General features: G+C 43.7%; 2 protein-coding genes and 1 pseudogene across 2 annotated transcripts; 1 reads left to right on the top strand and 2 right to left on the bottom strand.

Annotated features, from left to right (window-relative positions):
- Nucleotides 1-1,316: 1,316 nt before the first annotated feature.
- LOC133020713 (transmembrane protein 41A-B-like) lies at nucleotides 1,317-8,999 on the top strand. The gene is made up of 5 exons (XM_061087403.1): nucleotides 1,317-1,774; nucleotides 3,677-3,827; nucleotides 4,370-4,531; nucleotides 6,032-6,170; nucleotides 6,756-8,999. Exons 1-5 carry the CDS (start codon nucleotides 1,506-1,508, stop codon nucleotides 6,989-6,991), a joined length of 957 nt encoding a protein of 318 aa, XP_060943386.1. The 5' UTR covers nucleotides 1,317-1,505; the 3' UTR covers nucleotides 6,992-8,999.
- An 817-nt stretch (nucleotides 9,000-9,816) lies between these two features.
- On the bottom strand, nucleotides 9,817-18,485 carry gpr155b (G protein-coupled receptor 155b). Its single transcript, XM_061087347.1, has 20 exons — nucleotides 18,372-18,485; nucleotides 17,326-17,511; nucleotides 17,023-17,170; nucleotides 16,791-16,920; nucleotides 16,505-16,683; nucleotides 16,271-16,423; nucleotides 16,110-16,177; nucleotides 15,661-15,832; nucleotides 15,354-15,509; nucleotides 15,122-15,205; nucleotides 14,858-14,981; nucleotides 14,670-14,754; nucleotides 14,365-14,452; nucleotides 13,989-14,205; nucleotides 13,765-13,842; nucleotides 13,325-13,473; nucleotides 13,138-13,233; nucleotides 12,993-13,057; nucleotides 12,764-12,901; nucleotides 9,817-11,956 (listed from the first exon to the last, which is right to left on the bottom strand). Exons 2-20 carry the CDS (start codon nucleotides 17,481-17,483, stop codon nucleotides 11,425-11,427), a joined length of 2,820 nt encoding a protein of 939 aa, XP_060943330.1. The 5' UTR covers nucleotides 17,484-17,511; nucleotides 18,372-18,485; the 3' UTR covers nucleotides 9,817-11,424.
- An 898-nt stretch (nucleotides 18,486-19,383) lies between these two features.
- Nucleotides 19,384-20,816, bottom strand: LOC133020962 (C-X-C chemokine receptor type 4-like; annotated as a pseudogene).
- Nucleotides 20,817-23,239: the final 2,423 nt, after the last annotated feature.

The following is a 23,239-nucleotide window of genomic DNA, read 5'->3' as shown; positions in this document are numbered from 1 at the left end:
TCTCCTGCAGAAAATGAGAACTAAGACCGTGATCCTGCTCATTGCCCTTGTGGTGCTGCTCAAAGTGGTTTCCAACGATGCTGGAGCCGACGATCAGGGTACATTGTGTGTTTGTGTGTGTTTGTGTGTGTGTGTGTGTGTGTGTGAGTGTGAACCCCTTACACACACTTAAACCTGTCTTATCAACAAAGATCTCTGGAAGTGTCACTGACCTGCTGTGTTGTTCCCTCTTTACAGTTATTCCAGACGACAGTTTCGAAAAAGAGTTTCATAAACATTCCAGTGATCTCGGCGAGGAGCCTCAAGCATCAACCAGCCCTGAGGGTCAGACTCAGTCACACGTGTCTTCACCTGTGATTAAATTAAATTAAAAGTTTGGTGTAATAATGAGTGACTATAAAAAACGTTGATCAAAAATACAGCTAACAAATCAATTTCAACGTTTTACTGCAGAATATATTGTTGATCAATCCTAACTTTGAAATGTGTTATTTTATTTGACATACTCAAACCTCATCAGTTTTCAGATATGAAACAGTCAATAAATCAATAAACCTGTATTTTTCTGTTTATATAATATATTGACTAAATTACATTTCTTTTGCAGGAGAACCCAGTTCCCAGGACTCAGACGAGAAATGACAGGAGAAAGAAAATGGGTTCCAAAACGTTCTCCCAGTTTGAAAAGAACTTAAATGAATAAAGACAATAAATAAATTCATGTCCCTGTGTTGTTGTGGTTTTATTCTTCAAAATACAATTTCTGTGGTTACTTATATCAATATAAATATTACATTACATATCATGTACGCATGATTCTGCCGTAAGTTCATCGAACACGGAAGAAATCATCAGAAAAAGGAACATATCTTATAATATTTACTATTTTACTAGGATATTTATTAGTGTTGGCCTTTATTTCTTCAATTTAACAAATATTACACGTTTAAGCAAATATTACTTTTACTAACTTTTAACTGACAGTATGTATAAATATGAATCTCATGTCTATATCATGTTACATCCTCACATTTACCAGCAAGAGACTCACAATGATCCCGAGCTTTAAATAAACCTGCTCTATTATTAATTATATATTTCCAGTCTGTGTTTATTTCACAATCCCACTGAACTCGACGTGGCTTTGACTACAGCGCCCTCTCCTGGCTCATTAGTGTAAGTACACTTTTAAAGTTGCACGAAGTAGAAACTGCGGAGAAAGTTTTAAAATCTGCAGGTTTGATCAAATGTCTGCGAGTTAAAGTTAATATAAAGTTTCACCTGAGAGGAGTGTGGTCCAGGAGAGTAGGTGAAGAGGTCAGACACGTGTCAGATGTGACATGTGACTCAGTGGGTCAAGCTCAGACTGCTCCCCGACATGTGAGGCTTGTTCCTGCGTCAACCAGCCGCCCTTCTCATTCCGGAGCTCCGGTTCTTAAGGTGCAGTTGACCCGGGGAACAGGCAGCCACAGCCCGGGGAACAGGCAGCCACAGCCCGGGGAACCATGCGATCCTTAGCGGGACTCGTGGCCATCGTGGCGGCGGCGAGCGTCTTCCTCTACCTGCTGTCCACTCACCTTCCCCCGGGACCCGAGCAGCTCCAGGCCCGGGGAGAGGACCGAGAGGACCGGGGACAGGACCGGGGACAGGCCCGGGGAGAGGACCGGGGAGAGGACCGGGCACAGGCCCGGGGAGAGGACCGAGAGGACCGGGGAGAGGATCGGGGAGAGGACCGAGAGGATTGGGGAGAGGAGCAGGGAGTCCGGGAGAACAGGTGAGGAGGAGCATTTAGTTTATATCGTTTATCAAAAAAATTTCTGAGGAAGTAGAAATAAAAACATAAACTAATTTAAATATAAATGAGAAGTATTTAAGATTTAAGATTACATAAAAAAATATATAAAAAAAATAAAATGAAAATTTTAAAAATACAGTGACATTTTCAATTATTAGACAATAAAATATGAATAAAAAGATATATCATAATATAAATGAATGCAAAGTGCTCTTTCATGTTGCTTTTACACAAAGAGGCGTTAAGTTAATTAGGTTGTAATTAAGTTATATCTCTATATTAACAATCACAGGTCAGGCAATCCATAGATATTTTGGGGAAATGCACGAACAACAGTTAGTCGATTCATAAATTAGTTGATGGACAGACATTTAATTGCCAACTAACTTATTGTTTAAGTTCTTCTTGGTCAAACATGATATTAGACTGATTATCTCCAGGGTTTCATCTTCAGTTAACGTGAAGCCAAACCATGAAGAGAACTTGTCAACAACTTGAAGGATGTAAATTATTATATTCATTATTAGTTATTATTTCCTTAGTTAATAGTTTGGCCTTTAAGATGATATGAAGTAATAATGTTCATCACATCTTCTCAGAGCCCGTCTGTGCAAAAGTTAGATAGATTTCTATGACAAATCCTAAATGACAAACAGTAAATCTTCATGCATGAGAAAATTAAAAAAAGGGAATCATTTCAAATGGATGATGATAGGTTTTCTTTCAGTTGCTCCACCAGCTGTTACAGATGTTCCTCTGACTTCCTGTTACTGATCAACTTCCGTCGTCACAGGTCTTAAAAAATAGAAAAGTCCAAAAAGGTCAAAGTTGATTTTAAAACGCAGACTTTAAATCATTCTGTGACCCCTCGTGTCTATTTTAACCCCCCCCCCCCCCCCCCCCAACATCCAGACTGGAAACAATTAGACAAGTGACCCATCATCACTGTTTACCTCCGCCCCCCCAAGTGCATTTTGGAACAGGCGTCATGTGAGGGTGAATAGAAATAAAGGTAAAGAATCAAGGAACCTTTGAAAGAAACTTTTCTACGAGTGCATTTTTACTCATAGGGGTTATTAAAATAATAATAATTCTCTTGTTTATGTCTCTACCGCCAGTCGGCTCAGTACACGTAGGACTGATCACATTACAGGGTGTATGTGTGGGTGTGTGTGGGTGTTTGTGTGTGGCAGTTTGTGTGTGGGTGTATGTGTGTATGTGTGTATGTGTGTATGTGTGTATGTGTGTGCGTGTTTCTGTATTAAGTAATGTGCCAGACATTCAAGTGTGAGGTTGTCTAGGGACGACCGAATAACGCCGACCAATGCACATATTATGAAATGACTTGTATCAGCATCAAGTTAGTCTGATGAGGACATCTTGAGTTTCAAGACGGGGGGATTTTAGGTGCGTGTGTGTGTGTGTGTGTGTGTGTGTGTGTGTGTGTGTGTGTGTGTGTGTGTCAGAAGTGTCTTCGGACCCTGAGCTCAAGTCCACAGGCAACAACACTGCATTTCTATTTCTGTACCTAAATCAAATGTATCCTGTTACACACACACGCGCGCACACACACTTCTGAGAAGTCTGAGACGTTGACCTCTGACCTTTTAAACTGTTTAGTCATTACGGTTGGAAGTGAAGAACGTTTTGTGCAATTTACATTTTAGGATAAACTACACACCTCCTTGTTGCCTTTCCACTAAAGAAAGAGTCCCAAATAAAAGACGTTTGGGAAACAAATCTAATTGAAAGGGCCATGATGCACGGCATTCTGGGAAATGTAGGAAACCAGGAACTGAAGAGTAAACTGACTTTTCTGGAAGAATTGTCATTTCAGAAAAGGCTTAAGATCTCATCGGTGTGTTGTGTGTTTCCGTCCAGGCTGAAGTTCCCGTCGGACCTGGACGAGCTGCGGGAGCTCGCTGACACGCTCAAGTTCTACAAGAGAGAACATCACGGCTACGTCCTGCTGCTGTTCTGCAGCGCCTACCTGTACAAGCAGTCCTTCGCCATCCCCGGCTCCTCCTTTCTGGTGAGACCTTAAAATGACCACGGCTGCTGCACACTCGAGGACGATTTGAGACCCGTTTCGACAAACACGCTGCCAGTTATCGTCCCCGATAATCCTGAAGTGTGAGGGAATTACACAATAATCTCGATGCTCCTCCATCTCGAAGAATCCTGAGTTTCTGTGAGATTTCACAAACGAGTGTGTGCTCTGACGTTCAGGCCAAATCCTCCAGTTTGTGTGTTCTGACGATTATAGGTTAAAAAATCTGTTAAATCTGAATTTATGTCTTAAGACATTTTTCAAACCCGTTTTCAAAGTGTGTAGCAGCCTTTGTTTTGTTCTGTTTGAAAACTATTGGACAGATTACGACTAAATTTGGGATCAGGGAAGAACCTTGGATATTCTGATCAGGATCCTGATCTCGTTTCATTACGAGAACGTACGGTTTTGTTAGAGGTAAAAACTCTACCAGTGCCATTTGGTTTTAAATCATTTAATTTCCTCTGTGGCACATCTGGTTTTCACAAGTGACTTTCTAACGGCTCCCTCCTCTTCTGCTGCAGAACATGTTGGCCGGGGCGATCTTCGGGCCGTGGGAGGGGCTTGTGCTCGCCTGCCTTCTCACCACGTTAGGCTCCACCTTCTGCTTCCTGCTCTCCGCTGCGTTCGGGAAGCAGCACGTGCTTCACTTCTTCCCCGACAAGGTGGCGCTGCTGCACAGGAAGGTACGACTGTCCAGTGCAGTGTTAATTTCGTTGACGATAACGATAACGAAAAATATTCGTTAACGCCCATTTTCCCATGACTAAGACGAGACGAAGACGTAACGAAATGGATCTTTGAAAATAAAAACTATGACGAAATCTATTTTAATTTTCGTTAACGAGACGAGACGAAACGAAAATGTTGGCGGTTGACTAAGTCACAACAATTTTTAAAAACATAATAGTATCAGGCCGTCATGAAGTACCCGGAGCGGGAAGTGTGTGTGTCTGTGTGTGTGTGTGTGTGTGTGCTCCGGTCCCGCGGCTCCGCCCCCGCGCACTCGCTCAGAGAGACACAGTGAGATCAGAGCTCGTTCATGTGAAGCAGGCCGGTCACTGACTCACCAGCTGCTTCTTAACTATGGAAACAGTGAAAACACAGAGTTTCTCTGGTCTCAGCTGCACTGAGATCAGCGCCGCAGCTTCTGGATCAGAGCAGAGGCTGCAGCTGGTTTCTACCGAGCTTCAGTTTCTGTGTCCGCCTCCAGTCTGATCTGCTTTCACTTTTTGTTTTCACATTTCGCCAACGCCAACTAAAATATATAGGCTACAGCTATATGTTTTTATTTATTTCAAAATAGGGTACTTCTTATTTCATACATTTCCCACAAATATGGGGATGACTCAAATAACCCTACATAGTTCTGCGTTTAATTTATTTCAAAGTAGGCCTACACTTGCCTGTGTATTTTCATCTCCTCTTCATAAGCATTTGGTGTTTCCCTTTGTTGTAACAGGTAAAAATAAATAAAATATCAACAGTTTTCTTTATTGTTGTTCTATAATTTCATAAATGCAATAATCCACAGTTTAGTATAGTATAACTTTATATAAAACTTTATTAGCTTTGTTATCAAATATGTTTTGCGGCTCCAGACAAATTTTATTTGGGGGAAGATGTCTCTGTCTCAAAATGTCTCTTTTGATAGTAAAGGTTGCCGACCCCTGCTATAGATCTATAGGAGGGATATCTAATGGACAACCTAAGTACTGAAAGCTAGACTAGTATGCAGTTGTAGACACAACACAGGGGGTCCCTGGACCTGAGAAGGGAAGATAAGGAGTTTAATGTGGCTATTAAATGTGACTAAAACTAGACTAAAATGTAATTTGTTTTCGTCGACTAAAACTAGACTAAAATGTAATTCGTTTTCGTCGACTAAAACTAGACTAAAATGTAATTTGTTTTCGTCGACTAAAACTAGACTAAAATGTAATTTGTTTTCGTCGACTAAAACTAAGAAGGATAAAAATGACTAAATGTGACTAAAACTAATATGCATTTTCGTCAAAAGACTAAGACTAAGACTAAATCAAAAATAGCTGCCAAAATTAACACTGGTCCAGTGCATGATATTAAAAACCGAACCTTCCTCTGTCCTCTGTCACCTCCTTCCTCTGTCCTCGCTTTCTTGTGTTTCCATCTCTTTGTCTTCTTCTCGTCTGTCCTCGCTCCGTCAGGTGGAGGAGAATCGTAGCAGTCTATTCTTCTTCCTACTTTTCCTCCGTTTCTTCCCCATGACTCCTAACTGGTTCCTTAACATCACCTGTCCTGTCCTCAACATCCCAATGCCCATTTTCTTCTTCTCTGTGCTCATAGGTGAGACTACACACTTTATTTAAAACAAACACAACACACATGTAGCATTTACCTCTAATGGACCAAATACTGGACTAGTTCTAGGTTCTGGGTTCTGAGGAGTGGGGTGAAAGCATAAATAATAAGCCAGAGACCAGGTACTTTAAATTCTTAAAGACTATTTCTCCATTAAATTATTTTTTAACATGGGTTTTAACTGACTTTAAGTTAATTACATGTATGGATTTTAACCAGTTTCACTTATTTATTTATTTAATGGACTACTTATCTATTTATACACTTACAATACATATTTATATTAATTTATTTCACATTTATTTATATTATAACTATTCAATGGACTATTTATCTATTTAAACACTTACAATACATTTTTATATTTATTTATTTCACATTTATCTATATTATAACTATTTAATGAGGGGAACATTAATGTGGACTATTTATTTATTTAGTATACATTTTAATGCATATTTATATATTTCAAGTATATCTATATTATTACTTTTATAATATGGGAGATATTAATATGGGTTACACAGATCCCAGCGTGTGGATGACTCTGCTGCTGCTCTCTCCTTCCAGGTTTGATTCCCTACAACTTCATCTGCGTGCGTACGGGCTCCATGCTGTCGGAGATCACCTCCCTGGACGACATCTTCTCCTGGAGCACGCTGGCCCAGCTCCTCGCCATAGCCCTCGTGGCTCTCGTCCCTGGAGCGCTGATCAAACGCTACAGCGAAGGTCACCTCAAGGTGGACGGCATGGACGGCAAGGGAAGCAGTCGGGAGGAAGTCAAGAAGGAGCGGAAGAGGCGATGACGGAGAAGCTCACTGGGACTGTCGGGGGGGAAGAAGCTCTCTGCTGGAGGGCACGTGACATTATGTTTATTCCAGAAACTTGATGTTTTCAAGGTCACCACACGAGAGGCTCGTCGTTCATAGTTAGAAATCTCCTCAGGTCAAGTTACAGCAGACGTCTTCAGCAGTGAACTGTGGACAACGTCCACTTGTCTTTCACATGAAGGACGCAGCAGGAGCTTCACCGGGTCGTTGGAATCTCGTCGGACCTTCAAGTTGACATCGTCGTTGTTGCTTCTACGTGCATGGATCCTCTTTATTTTCAGTTTTGCGTTTTTCACGTGTTAGAAGCGTATTTTGTCCGGACATATTCCTTCTGTATTCTCTCGTGGACTCACTTCACTCGGGGCTGGCAGGAGAAACTGCGGTGAACGTCCAGAGTCACCGACTTGGACTCTTTACGTTGTCACGTGCAGCCGCTCCAGATCCTTTCAGGAGAATATCAGTGCAGGTCAGAATCCAGGGTAAGATTTGATCTTGGATCCTTTAATTTACAAGAAAAAAGTCTTAAATGTACTGTGGTTGCCTTGGAGACGACTCAGTCGTTTGTATCGTGGGCGAATGTGCAGCTTTAAAACAAGAAATCTCATTAGACCTGTTTCTTCTCTTTACACATGTTCATTCAGTTTGTTAACGGTCTTTAAACTTCACTGAAAACCTGTTGTTCTGGTTTATTCAGATTCTGTAAATGTAACAGACTCTGAGCGTCTGTTTTTCTTAAAGCACTCACTGTTGTGTCTTAATGTCGCTGTGACTGCAGATGACTTCTTACAGTTGTGATCTTCTCACGATCGTCTCTATGGCCTGAAGGTTTGGGCTTGGGATACAGGTTCTGCCATCTTGTGGTTCATCATCTTGTGGTCAATCATTGACGTTAAATTGTCTAATTGAAAAGCTAATTTATCCAAAACGTCAACACTTGAATGTATATCAGTGTTGAGAAGAAGTATTTCGACTTTTTAATTAAGCCCATGTCCCAAATATTGTCCCAAATATTGACATCAAGATGCTTTGGCCTCACTTTTGGGAAGTTGTCATGTTTTCCATCTAGAAATGTTCCAACAAATCCTGTTGTATCCTCCTGAAGTCACAGAGTCGTACTTCAAACTGTTTACTGATGATTCCTGCCAGCAGTTACACTTAACCTCTACCAGAACCAGCAAAGTGCCTTGCTCAAGAGCACATTAACATCCCCTGTGGGAGAAGTTTACCAGTCTTATAACACACAATATGGATGTTCAGTTGTGTGTTAACCCTGTGGAAGTTGTTGTGTATTATTCGTATCATCTTGTAAAAGAAAAACACTTTTTGGTTTTAAGCTCTTCTTTAAAAGTATTTAATATGTAGACATCTGAAGAAGATCCCATCTTTATCTTCTGTGAACTTCAGGCACTTGATCTACTGTTTGATTTGATTAGACTGGAGTTGTACTTTATATTTCTGATTCAGTATTTTTTAGAGCAGGGATTCTGTAGAAAGTTGTCTTTTAGCTTTTTATAGAAAATATAAGCATATGGAGCAATTTATTTATATTTGGTGAACATTTTGAAGGAAGAGCGACAGTTTGTTTCATACGTTCTTGACTTTTTACACATCTGGATCATCTACTGTATATTTCAGAGGTATCAATATGAACCTTACTTCAATATGATCTTAAGTAAAAATGTAAATGTTTAATTTAGGATATCAGGGTTACAGGGTATCGTCATGTTGCTGTGAGAGCTCGGTGGTTCCAGTGTTAAAAAGTGCAAAATACACAGTTTGTACTGTCCACTGCGACAGCTGAGATAAATAAATGATTTGTTTGCAGCTAAGTTTAATAAATGGTTTGTTTTTTTGCATGGTGCAGTAGCAGGTGTTTGAATATCAAACGTGTCTTTCTTTTCCAGAGAAAGCTCCAATGGGAGGATACTTCCGTATGTCATGCACAGTGTTGCTCTGACTCCTGAAGGGCTTCGTGTGGGTCTAATCCAGCAGTAATAAAATATAAGATAAAATCTGTGACTTCTGTTTGCATTTGCTTCTACAGCTATCGTGCAGTTTTGAATAAATAATCCGAACTGGCAGCTGCCTGTGAAATGACAAAAGAAACAAGGCAGGAATTTGGATGCAAAGATTTTTTATTTGTGCCATTTGTTCAGGTCACAGTCACTGATACACACAAGTTACAACACAAAGTCACACCTCTCCTGTTCCCTCTCACCACGTCCTGACACGGAATCTCTCCCATTGTTGTTCGTGCCGGCTGAGGCAAAGGTTCTCTGTCGAGAAATCTCATTTGTGACAACTCAGCAAACACAAGGACCTGATGTGAATTCCATGAGTTGTTTGGCAGAAGACACAAAGATGCAAGTAAATGGACGAGGACACACTTTGGAGAAGTTTTGAACGTCCTCTCTTTGGACGTTCTGCTCTCGATGAAAGGTCAGAGGTCACCTGGTCTTCACCGGGCTGCGTCAGCGCTGGAGAATAATCAAATGGTTATTTCCCCACAAAGAAAAACAGTAAATGGTGCAGAATCTAAGTCAAAACCTGCCTCTGTTAGTTTGATCTCATTCCCGGAGGAAAGGAGATATTGAAATGTAAAATGTACTCGTATATCCAGTGAGTCGGACGAGGGGTCATTAAATCATTGTGCACGTTGCTTGCATTAAGATGAATATGTACGTGTAGTGTCGTGGAAGTTCGGCCTGTAGACACGTCACTGTGGTTAAGAGCCAAACTGATATGAATCTGTTGGAACTGATTCCAGGATTAGGGAGTAACACAAAAATGGAGAAATCAAATTGAGTCTGAATATTTTAGACTTTAATCATGAACTTCATCATAAATTACTAAAAATAAAACACAAATACAACCAAATATATAGAATTTGAGGTTAGGAAAATAAAAAAAAATCTGTATAACGCAAATATAAATGCACGACTCTCCACATGGTTTATTCTGCACATGTAATCGATCAGTCTCATGTTCACCTTCCTCAGATCTCATGGGTGGAAACAATGATGTGGATTTTCTGCTCATGGGCACATTTATCCATTTATCCAAACATTCAAAGTCAACTTCAGAGTAAAACACAATTCAACAGCAACTGAACAGGCGGGATAAAGGGCCTAGTGTCGTTAATGCTGCCAGTCGATCAGTAGAAGCTACATAAATAATATAAAAGTCTGTAGTGGTTATGTGTACAATGGGGCAGATTGTTACACATACAAATGAGGAGCATAATTATGGCAGGACGAGTAAAAAGTTCAGATTCATAAAGAGATCATAGTTTTAAGTCTTCTCAAGGTTCTTATCCTGTAGATTCAACAAAAGAGACAAAGTTTAGTTCAGGTCTGAATTATTCCATCAAGCTGTGTGACACATTTGGCTCAAAAAGGCATCTACACAAATTTTGGCTGAATGAACACATTTATGAACATGGTCATAACTGGGCCCAGATTCTTGTTGTGTGACACAGTAACATGACGCAAAGATAAGAAAAACAAATGTGCAGCATCATCACAAGGTTCATATCCAAGGATTTGCATAATTTAAAAAACATGATGGTTTATCGAGATGATATTATTCAGTAAGTGCAAATGTGTCAGTGCTGAGCAGACGTCTGCTCTCAGTCATGCAAGTAGTCGACACAGACCCGAGTCTCAAAAGACACAACGTGCAAAATATCAAATACTGAAATAACAGGTAGATCCAGGATGAGTTCATTTCATCCGAGAGGAAAACAAAAACATGGCGATGATGACAAAATAGAACGAGCAGGTGAGGAAACCTCTGGTTCTCAGAGCGCAGCCCGGCTGCTCACTGGCAAAGAACTAAAAAACAGTTTACTGGTCTCATCGTCATCTCACAACTGGCAACCACACAATCACAAATAACACAACACATCAGGACGGGAGGCTGATGAATGGCAACTTGTCCCTTAAAAATAAAAAAGCTTATTCGTACGAACTGAAAAACTTTCACTGGCTCTGAGACAAAAGACATGAAAAATCAATGATTAGATCTCAGGGCAGCTAAAATCAAAAAATTGAAATCAGGTCCAGGCCAGAGCAGAAAAAAACAAAACTCTGAAACAAAAATGTAAATGTCTCCGAGTTGTCAGAGGTTGAGATTTCCCCATCGGGTCACAGGGTGAAGCCGGATGAGATGAGCAAACAGCAACCACAAGGAAAAGCCTTGAAAAAACGATAATCCAGGGAAACATGCAGTGAAATTAACCATTTGATATCTTTGTATTTATGAGACGGCCACAATCACATAATAGAGATTGTTGATTTCCAGCATTTGGTGATTGTAGGAGAATCCACATCGTACGGAGCTTGATCCTTGGTGGTTGCTGCTCGCCGCCACCAGGCCCGTTCTTCCTCAGCCTCTCCACCGTCTTCCTCTCACATGTCCTGCGACCGCCTACCCCCTCCCCCCTGTGTGAAGTGGTACAACAGTGAAACTTCGTCCCTGAAGCTGTGGCGACCCATCAGCGGATCTAACACTCCTCCCCACTGAAGCCGCTGGGCGTACAGTTGGGCCTCAGCTCGCCCGGCACACAGGTCCCTCTCCACCAGCCAGTCCACCAGGTCGCTGCCCCGGAACACACCTTCGGGGGGGGGCTGTGGACGGGACGGGCAAGGAGCAGGAACCTGCTGGTGCTGAGGAGTCGCCGGGTCGGAAGCTTCGTTCGAGGGCAGCTGGGGAATCTGCTCCTCTGGGATATCGGGGTCAGGGACATTAGTTTGGTGTTCGGTCTCCAGCTCAAGCCTGGGTCGGGATGGGAGTGAATACTGGCCGCAGGATTCGGCTGGATCGTGATTTTGGTGAATCTGGTGAAGATCCTGATGTGCGTGCAGGGGCTGATGGGAGGGGGAAGCTCTCGGAAGCCCATCCTCCTTCTCCTCCTCCTCCAGCCCTCTTCCTCCACCAAACCTGTCATTATCAGAGGAAGGATTCACCTGTCGACGCACTCACACTCTCCCCTGAGCCACTAGGGGGCGATGAAGAGAGGAATGGGGCAGGCAAAGGGAAACAGGGAGGAAATAAAGGAAAGATGAAGGGAAGGAAATAAAGAGGAAAAAGAATAGTGGAGAGAATTTCATGTGTTAGAAGAAAAAGCAAAGAAAAGAACCCAAAACTCACAAAATCCAGCGGCAAGTATTTTAGTTATTAACCCAGTTATCTGAGAACTTTCCCACTGGTAACCGCTTAGTATTAAACAACTTGTGAAAAGGTTAAAACATTAAAGTGGCCATATTATGGTTTTCAGGTTCATGCACAGAAAGAACCGGCCAAGCTGGGAATAGACCCGCAAACATTAAGATTCAGTCCAGTATCTGAGGAGCAACAGCAGGAGTCACAGATGTCAATCCGTTCAACATACACTGCAAACCGGTGGAAACATACAGTGTAAATGTCTAATGAGTAAATCTGTGTCGAGAAAAACAGCTGTTTGATGGATAGAAAAGAAAAATAAGTTACAGTAGATAACATGCAAAGAGGATGCAGAGAATAATAACACGACTGTGGAAAAAAACAGGATCAGAATTAATCCCCCTGGAAACTGCTCAACAGTTCAGATCAGGGCAGAAAAAAAATCAGTTTACTTTCAACTGAATTGAACAAACACAGTAAGAGGGAGTAATCTGAAATCATATTTACACGTGCTTTTAAAAAAAGGGGGGCACGATGTACTGTATGCGGACAAAATCAAACACGAACACAAAGAAGTGCTCATACCTGCCAGTGTGCACGATGTCCTGGACACACTGGTCTTTGTGGTAGCGGACGAACTGGGTGCAGGTGAGTCTGACGTCCTCTGGAACAGCTGAGGGACTCAAATCATCGCTGTCTCTGCCCTGCCACAGGTTACGCAACCTAACACACACAACACACGCAACCATTACTCCTGTGAATCCCATTTGAACATTATTTCAGAGGAATCTGGAAAACCCGATGAAGGACTCACCTCTTCTTGAAGGGCAGGAGGATGAGGTGTCTGTCCAGACCAAAGATCCCGAAGGACAGGAAACCCTGAGACACAGAGAAAGAGAGAAACATTCACAGCAGCTCATTTAATGTACACACACACGCATGTGCACGCGCACTGGTACCTGTCCATAGTTAGCCACAGCACAGAAGAACTGTAGCTCCAGGTAAAGTCTTCCTGGATCTTCGTTAAACAGCCACCACAGACAGCTGGACAGGTTCTGCATAAAGACAGAGAACATTCATCTGTGTTGTAATATCCATTCCTCTGTGTCTGAAGGTCTAAATCAAACACACACACGGACTCCTCACCGCTAGCAGGCTGACGATGAGCAGCAGGCAGAGCAGGACGTGTCTGACTGTCTGTTTCTCGTCGGTGGGTTGAAGTCCGGGCGGCGGCAGGTTGAGAGGCTGCTCTGAGGAGGAAGACTGCAGCCGGTCACACGGCGCCCCACTGTGGTCTGGAGAGGAAAAGCAACATTACCTTCTGATATCTGATTTATTTGGTCTTATTTTTACAACAAATACATGTGAATAGAATAAGCAAATTATGAATGTGTAAAAAAAATCTTGAGATTTTAACTGTAATCTTGTTTAAGAGTTAGACGAAAACATGTGACCCTCCCTCTGTTTTGTTTCCTATATTAATTAAGAGCATTAATATGAAAGAAGGTTATTGTATTCAATCTGGCTTTTGGAATCTGTTCTTGCAAATCAAACGCAAATAAAGTTATAAAGTGTGTGTTTGTTACCTGTGTGGTTTGTGTGTTCCCTTTGCGTGCTGGCTATCATGTCAGGCAGGCTCTGAACAGGAGAGAAGCTGTGGAGGTCTGACAACACAACACACACACCGTACAAATATTAACTGATGCTCATCTGTTGGGAATTGAAAGTATAAAGTTATAGACTCATTTCAGCTTGTTTATAAAGCTCTGCTATTGGGTTAAATGTTCACTGACAGAATGAACACAGTAACCTGAGTTGATGCTGCCGACGGGGGAATTCGGCAGCTCTGTCTGCTGTTGTGGATCCTCCAAGCCACCAGGGGGCATCAGCTCATCAACAGGTCCGGCTCCAGCAACTCTGCTCAGGGCCTCGTAACCTCGCTGCTCCCGGTCTCCCTGGCTGAGCCCCATCAGGGATACTGCACCAAGCACCAGGCTGACCGCGAGCACCACCGCTGTGCTGATCATCTGCAGCACACAACATCACACATTTATTATTTATGTTCCTGGGATTCACAAGAAATTCTTTATTGAAGGTTTTTGAATAGGAAATAAATAGTTGTTGCACAGCAGAAGTAAGAGTGAACACAGGAGGAGTCAACAAACTGAACAGGGTGCAAGTCTAACCTGAGCTCTGCCATAAAAGAAAGCAGAATCCATGGTATCTGTCCGTTCTCCTGCTATCAGAAGACCTCCGACCACGAGGAAGGGGACCCTGCACACAAACACACACAAACACACACACACACACACACATACACAATGCTTAGGAGAAGTTCATGGGAAATAAATCCACAACCAGATGAATACGCACCAGCTGCCTCTGCGTCAGACAGAAACACAAACTAATTTGGCAATGCATGACGTTGAGTTTCGATTCACAACTCAAATTAAATCGCGGAGGACCAGCGTGATTAATTTCCTTATCTTACCCCCAACCCAAAATCATGAAGACTCCTGGTCGGAGTCTCAGCAGCTCATCTCTGTTAGTCAGGGCCAGACACAGAGGGATTAGACCTGAAACACAGAACAATCACACACATGTTAGCACCAGCTGTTTCAGTGTTAAGTCAAACGTAGTCTAAATGATGAGAGTTGATGTGATAACTGTGATTCTCACCTGTCCAAACGTAGGTGCTGTACAAAGAGCCGTACAGCAGAGTGAAGGTGAGAATCTTGCCGACCAGGTTGTCGTCTTGTTTCACCAAGAAGTTCCACAGGATCATACTGACACACACCAGAAACTGAAGCAGAGAACGGTAGAGTCGGTCAGGATAGAATAGGGAAGTGACTGTGAGTAGCTTGGACTCAGCTTTTTTTCCTGATATATAACGAGAGAGAAGAATAACCCTTAACATATCATATGACAAAGTAAAGCACTGACCTGAGCCAGGAACAGATTTAAGGCAAAGAGGTGAGGAAGTCTGTTAAATTTCCTGCTGAGCAGCATCACGGCTATGGTCCACACCTGAGAGGAGACACGGACAGCAAATTTCACTTTAGCTTGTGAAACTTCCATCAACAAAAAGACTCAAGTAAATAGAGACACAGTTTCCAGTATCGACCCACCGGAGGACATTCAAACGTCGGTGTTACTTCAAGACGCACACGCTTACCAGTGCTACAAGGCTGACGATGCTAATGTTGAAGCTAACGTTTTCAAGCTCCGTCACCAGGGGGGTGGGGTCCATTAGAGGGATTGTCAACAACCAGGCCGACACGTAGATGATCGGCGCCGACAGAAACGTGGCGATGACCATCCCGGACGTGACCTTGAGAGAAGGATGGAGAGAGCTTCACAGTTTACGGGCTTCGATATTGGTCTTGCAATTTCTACACATCATGACAGTGTCTCAGTCAGTATAATAACTTGTTTTATTGTATATCTGTTATAAGTAGTATTACTTCATCAATGGTACGTACCACCTCTAACTCCATATTGTAGTGAGCAGCGTAAATGGCGACACTGGGCGCCGTGGGGAAGACTCCATATAAGAAAGCAAAGTTGGACAAACTGGTGTGGTTGGCATTCGTACTGTTTACTCCCACATCCAGAATATTAACCATGTCTTTACAGACCAGCGGCATCACCAGGCTGGAGACAAGAGAAAATCATACAGACATCAACACTGACCAGTGGTTGAACTGGTTAAAGATGAAGATGAAGCTGGGAAACACTTTCCACATAATAAAATAACATGGTTTTGGTTGCAGGAGCCATTTTAGCTGGTGGACACTGAAATACCACATTATTAAAGACGATATACAACTTTATATACATACTTTCTTCTAGAAAATACTCAAAACAGATGAATATCAATAAGGCTACCCTTAATAATATCACAGTAACACACCATCCCAGTCCCACTTACAGTTTGGCTGTGATGAGGAGAATCAAGGCAACTCCAGTGTCTCTGGTGAGTTTTCTTAGCTGACCAACCTGCCCCAGGAACAGAGGGATTATCTTTCATGATTCCATAGATTTTAATACTGTTAGAAACTACATTCAAAGACTGCATTAAATGAAACTCACCATCGTGAGGCCGAGGTAAAATAAGGCTGCCCCTCCAAAGGAGTTGGCCAGGCCGTCTATGAACTGCGACAACACAGCAGGGATACGTTGGCCCAGAGCAAAGTGAGAGATGATTCCCACCATCACCATGAACACTATTGGGTTCTTCAACACCTGGAGAGGGAGACAGCCTCAGTGAGAAGGTTTCTGCCAAGTCATATAAAGTTAAAAAGCACATATGGGACTAGAGTTTACCTGTAGGACCACAACTCCCAGGATGGCTAGGGTGCTGTGCTGCGGATGACTGCTCTGTTTCCATTTCTGCACCTCACACAGAGCGAAGCCAATGGGGTTGAGGAGCATGAGGGAGACCGGGGCGACCAGGTAGATGTACTGGAGGTATTCTGGATACGTGCTACGATACAAAGCATCAACTAGAAACAACAGCGACAGAGAGAGAAAGAGACACAAACACTTTGAGTCTTAAACAGTATTTTACTTCACTTACGATTTGTGTGAGTGTGTGTGTTGCCTGCCTCACCGATAGGGTATCCCAGGGCAAAGTCATTGCTTTGTGTAGCAAAGATGGCATAGAGACCGGCCTTGCTGTACCTGTTTTCTGGCCCAGCCACAATCAGTGTCAGGACACACACCAGCACAAACACTGTCACCTGCACACACGGTCACAGCCAGGATGTGTTTAATCTTAAGTAAATACACACAAACTTTAAAAGTGTGAACAAAAGCAGAGAAACACAAAAAGAGAAGCCGACCTTCGCAACCAGGACGCTCCAGAGAAACGCCCAGATGACGTCTCCGAAGTCCAACAGCACCATGTTTTTAAAGAGCAGAGCTGGAAGAGCAAACTTCGACACAAAGTTCCCTAAACCCTTTGACTGGTTCTCCGTGATGACATCGGCCCTGTACGCAGTCATGGAAGAAATACTCCTGAATTCACAGATATTAACAGTTTCTAAATATTGGTTTGTGCTCTCTGCAGTATTTCTACCCGTAAAATAAACCTTTACTAAAAATCACATAGACCAAGGTTGACAAACACACACACACACACGTACCTGCCGGCGATGTAGCCACACAATATGATTCCGAAGCACTCGAGGAGAGCTGGGAACAGTTTGTCGATGGACATGTGGGGCACACCAGCAGCGCCCGCAAGGGTATTATGGGATATGTTCTTCCCGTGAATCAACACATAGCTGTTGGTGGTCTCCATGGTGATGATGGTCTGGGCAATATCAGCACTATGGAGGAAGACAAGAGAAGAAGAATCATATTATTAGTGGCAGGAGCGAGTAAAACAAAACTTTTGCCTATTTGCTTTGTGTTGTGCGTTTCTGCTGCTTGCAATGATCTGTGTAAGTGAAACTGTCGACTCGCTACTTTATCATCCTGAGGCCTGATCATTGACTTATCCGTCAAATTTATGAAAACGTCTAAAAAACTTCTCGGAATTGTAAAGAAAATTTCCTGGATCCGCCTCCTAATCCTGGTCTGCACCGAAATTTAATTTTGCTTTAATTCATTGAGGTCTAACTCACGAGTTCCCGTTCACGCCCAATTTCATGCCGCGTTCCATTACACCTTGAAGCTCAGAATGACATCACACCCAAATAATCTCAAGTTGATTAGTTGGTGACATTCCAGAGTTGCACAGGAACAATGTTTACATTAGCCAGCTAGCCATTGTTAGCTAAAACAGTTCATAATAACACAAACCGCAGTAACACGTCAACAGACAGTTCTTTGTGTGTGACACATTTAATGACAGTACTGCAAATAAACAGTAACAACTACACATAGGGGCCATCTTGGATCTCGAAATCTGGGGGTGGTGAGGTTCCTCCACCTTGAGGGGGGGGGGGCGTTTTAGTTGGGCTTATTGTGTTGGTGCCCAGAATCCGCTTCACCCGATGATCCACTGATCCAACATCAGTTCACCGCCAGTCGAACTGATGTGGGATCACGTGACACAGCCTCAGAGACGAGCAGCTGCTGAGGGGTTAGCTTCAGCTAGCTACATGCTAAAAACACCAGCTCTGTCCTCCACATCTGGATGGAGCAGCTGATCCCAGAGCAGCTGGACGTGAAGCTGATCCCTCACCTCTGTGTTCTTCCTCTTCCTCTTCCTCTTCCTCCTCTTCCTCCTCTTCCTCCTCTTCTTCCTCTTCCTCCTTCTCTTCTTCACAAACACATGATCCTCCGGTGCTGCTCCGTGTTTTCACCGCTTCGAGCTCTGACAGCTGCCGGCAGAGGCCACGCCCTGAGCCCGCGACTGACGGACCAGTCAGCCAATCAGCAGCAGGATACACGTCACAAGCGGACGCTGATTGGGTTAACAAGGTGCACAAGCGATGCTGCGTTCATGTGATGAGGAGTCTGATATAAATCTTTTAAATCTAATGTTTTTACAGCAAAAGTGGACGAATAAAGAAATGCATCATGGGCTTTTATGTTTTTTTGGTCGAATATAATATGTCCCAGTAATTTAAAATTCTCTTTTAGTGTCAAGATGCAATAATATCAAAATCAGAATCAGAATTATTTTTATTGCCACGTATATTTGCATATATTGGAAATTGCCATAGTGTGGTTGGTGCACTGTACATAAAACAAAAGAACAATATATACAGTAAGAAATATATACATTAAGAAACAATAAGTTACCATTTTAATTAATGAATATTGAACTATTAATGAAAAGCAACACCTTAACCCTTGTGTTGTCCCAGGGTCTGGTTGACCCAGCATGTGTTTGCGCGTGCCTTTGGGTCACGGAGACCCTGGCAGACAAGCGACAGGCCCTACATCAGCCAGTCACCGATCTTTGCGCGTGGCGTGCAGCAATACAAATTATTTAAAAAAAAATAAACGAGTAAAAAGAGCGCCACAGCATTTTCTTCTTATTATTATTATTTTTATTATTACCAAGCAAGAACAGGCTCTAGTACAAACTTTCTCATGCACACACACACACACACACACACACACACACAAACACACACACACACACACACACACACACACACTAACACACACTAACACACACACACACACACACACACACACACACACAGTATATACAGGACACACACACTCAACAGCAGAAATCAACACTAGCTGGAATGTAAACCGGATGACTCCGATTCAGTGTCGTAGAGGCCCCCAGGTCTTCTTCGTGGTAAAATCCTCAAACTGGACTCGCGGCTCAGTGTGAGGGTTCTGCGGGCTGAACTCTTGAACCCGGCCTGCGTAAAGCAGTGGGTTCAGGCAGCAGTGCGCGAAGGCCACGGGCTCAGCCGCTGCCAACCACACGCCGAGAACAGCGTCCAGCCTGCACCAATGCGATGGCGGTCCTCACCGCTCGTCGCTTCTGCCTCTGGTCCCCCAGCGGACCCCGGGTCAGCCTGCTGACGATGACGCAGTAGCACACCAGCAGGACCAGGCCAGGGATGATCAGGCCGACTAGGACCAGCTGGAGTCGGAACGCCGCATCCCAGAGAGGAGCGTTGTCTACTGGGTAGAAGCGCTGGCACAGAGTGGCCCCCTCTCCTCCCTCTTGAGTCCTGGCAAAAAAGTCCGGCACTGCCAGCAGGCCAGCGGTCAACCAGGCACCTGAGGGATATAAAAAAAAAATAAAAAAAAAACACATTTGGACAGTCACCTACAAACACCAGTCTGTGAGCCAGCAGCTGCCTCAGCCCACCAGTGTTGGTGTCTGTGGCGCGGACGACTGCCATGTAGCGGTCTAGGCTGATGAACGCCAGGATGAGCACGCTGCCGTACAGGTTGACTGTGTAAATGACATGCACGCCGATGCAGGTGGCCTCCCCGAAGCGCTAGTCAGCCAGGGCTGAGTCCACGGCCCAGAAGGGCAGCGCCAGAACCAACAGGAGGTCTGCGGCTGAAAGGTGGAGGCGATACCGGTCTGTGAGGCTGCATTTTCACCTGTGTATAAAACACAAGAGCAACAATCCGTCAGTTCAGGATTGGCGTCAGGCTGGTGCCTCAGCTCAGCTCCACGGTGGAGCAGGTGCTGTTGGCCGTGGGGGAGCAGGTAGGGCATGAGAACATCTCCTACGGGGGGGGGGGCAGGAGTTTTCTGTGGGCTTGTGTTATTAGTTGCTTCGAACCGTGCAAAGAAGCTGTTGAGATCGTTGAGCAGAAAGATATTGTTGTCGCAGGTCTGTGATGCAGGTTTGTAATCCGTTATGGACTGGATGCCCTGCCACCGGCTGCGCGTGTCTCTGCTGTCCTTGAAGTGTCTGGCTATCTTTTTTGAGTAGTCCTGTTTTGCTCTTCTGATGCCACGGGACAGGCCGGCTCTTGCTGTTCTCAGGCCAATTCTGTCCCCGGCTCTGAAGGCGTTGTCTCTGGCCCTCAGCAGCTGATGGACAGCTCCTGTCAGCCATGGCTTCTTGTTAGTCCGAGTGATGATGGTCTTTGTGTGGGTCACATCATCTGTGCATTTGCGGATGTAAGAGAAAACAGTGTCTGTAAGCTCCTCATTGTCTATGTGGTTGTTGTGTGTAGCTGCTTGCTTGAACATGCCCCAGTCTGTTATCGCAAAACAGTCCTGGGAGAGGCGGTGGACTAGTGGCAGAAACTTGGACTACTGGCAGAAAAAGGTCTGTGGTTCGATGCTGGTTCGACTCCACGGTTCGACTCCACGGAGTTTCAACAAAAACTTACCTGGATGGAAAAACAACAAAAAGACGAACCTGGATCTGTCCAAAAAATCAAAAGACTATTCGCCCTTTCCTGTCTAGTGCCCCTGAGCAAGGCACCTTACTCCCCCAACATCTGCTCCCCGGGCGCCGTCCATAGCTGCTCTGTGTGTCCTGCACCAGATGGGATAAAAGCAGAGGACAAATTTCCCTCAATTGCATGAGTGTGTCCGTGCATGTGTGTGGGATAAATAAAAATGTATCTGTATCTGTATCTGAAGAGCACAAATTGATCCATCCGGCCACACTGAAATCTCCTTCCTGTCACACCGCGGTGAGGTTTGTCTTGTCTTGGGTTTTTGTCTCGTAACTTCCTGTTTTATTTTGAAATCCTAACTCTCCTCTCGTTTCAGGTCATGTTAGGAATTTCAAACGTTTAACTATAGGTTGTGTCTGAAAGACCTTTTAACAGAAGTTAATAGAAGTAATTTTAGTTAGATATTATGCTTTATACAAATGATTTTAATAATAACTTTTCCTTCCTAAGGTTTAATCTACGAATTAGAATGTATGTGCGTCATAATGTTTTATGTTGATTTGGTGTAGTCGTTTGAATGTCCAGCCGATATAGCGAAATAATCATCTTTTCATTCTCAGAATGATCAGTCTCACAGCTGTCTGATAAAGTCGAGGAGGTCAGACAGAGAGACGTTGTTGACTTACTTCTGTATTTTGCTTTGGTTAAGTTGCTGCGAATGTTTACACAGGCAAGGTTTGTTTCGATGAAGCTGTAACATAATATTCTTTGCTTCGCTGTTCAACAATTTTGCCCTGTTGGGGGTGAAGTCCTGAGATCTGACCTCCAAACAAAGGGGAGCACTAAAACTGCGGCCTGTTGGCCACCCCGAAACCAGTCCGACCGGTTTCTGCTTTGCCTCCTCACATTCCTCAGACAACGTGGAGCCTCTCCCAGCAGGGGAACATCTGGGGTGTCCTTCAGGGACCCCCACTGTGACTCTAAAACGCCCACTGAGGTCGAATCCCCGCCCACTAAGGTCGGGACCCTGACATTCTCATTGGCTGAGAGCCAACCTAAGCCCATGACCACTTCCTGAGGGGGCCGGTACCTTTCAGGTGCTACAAAAGGATTGGACTCACAGAAATCTCTCTTTTTTTACTCAGATGCCGAAGCTACAACTAGACCCCTAGGGGTCTTACTAGTTAACTCGGTATTTTTGTGTCTCATTGTTTTAGCGGCGACGAGCAGGCTACTTCCAGTTCATTTCCGGGTTATTTGTGTTAGTGTTTGAGCGCCGCGAGCAGCGCCTCCGGCCGCGCTGTTTACGTCCGTGTTAGTCTGCAGTGATTTTACCGATCAGAACCTCAGCCCACAACGTCCGCTTGGGGCTGAATGGTTAAATCACTGTTAACTTATCTCCGGCGTGTTTTAAGAGTTTCTTTGAACTCTCCTTGCATGTTTTCTCTCTCTCTTCGCTCTCTCTCTCTCTTCTCCTGAACCGGTTTACACAAACGCTCCGATCTGTATATATACAGATCATGTCACATAGTTAAATCTATATTTAGAGGGCCTGAACGCATCTTGCCGCCATTTTGAAGCCAAAGCTAAGCTAGAACAAAGAACCCTTTTGTTCTACCTCCTCCTTTGTGTCTCACACGTGGTCCGGCGGCCATAGGGGATTATTCATCTCTAGACACGCCCTCCATTCTGGCTCCAAATTCATAAACGAATCCGCCATCTTGTTTTGTAGTCACCACCATTTTGAGAGTTTTTAGGCCTAATGACTCCTTGAGTCATTGTCTGCCTCCACCTTAGATGTGACGTCACCACGTGACTACGTCATCGCCACGCCCCCCTTTTCTCTCTCTCTCTCACACACACACACACACACACACACACACACACACACACAGACACACTGATAGACACATACACAGCTACACATAGATGGACCACAGGTTACATGTGTTTCTAAATTGTGATAAGTGCTGCTGCTGTTGTGATCTTTGAAAAATTGGAGTTTGTTAAGATGATGAATCATTAAATAACACTAACTTTATTTCACATACACACACATAGACATACACACACAGAGAGACACTTTGACACAGACACACACACACAGAGACAGACATACATAGGTAGACCGCAGGTTTTACATGTATTTTCTGAATTGTGATAAGTGCTGCTGCTGTTGTTATCTTTGAAATATTGGAGTTTGTTAAAATGATGAATCATTGAATAACATTAACTATATTTCCCCTTTCTTTAATAAATGCTTTTGTA

Source organism: Limanda limanda, chromosome 15, assembly GCF_963576545.1.
Source record: "Limanda limanda chromosome 15, fLimLim1.1, whole genome shotgun sequence".
Lineage (NCBI taxonomy): Eukaryota > Metazoa > Chordata > Actinopteri > Pleuronectiformes > Pleuronectidae > Limanda > Limanda limanda.
Note: the sequence above shows the minus strand (reverse complement) of the source record. Positions and strands in the feature narration are given on the sequence as shown.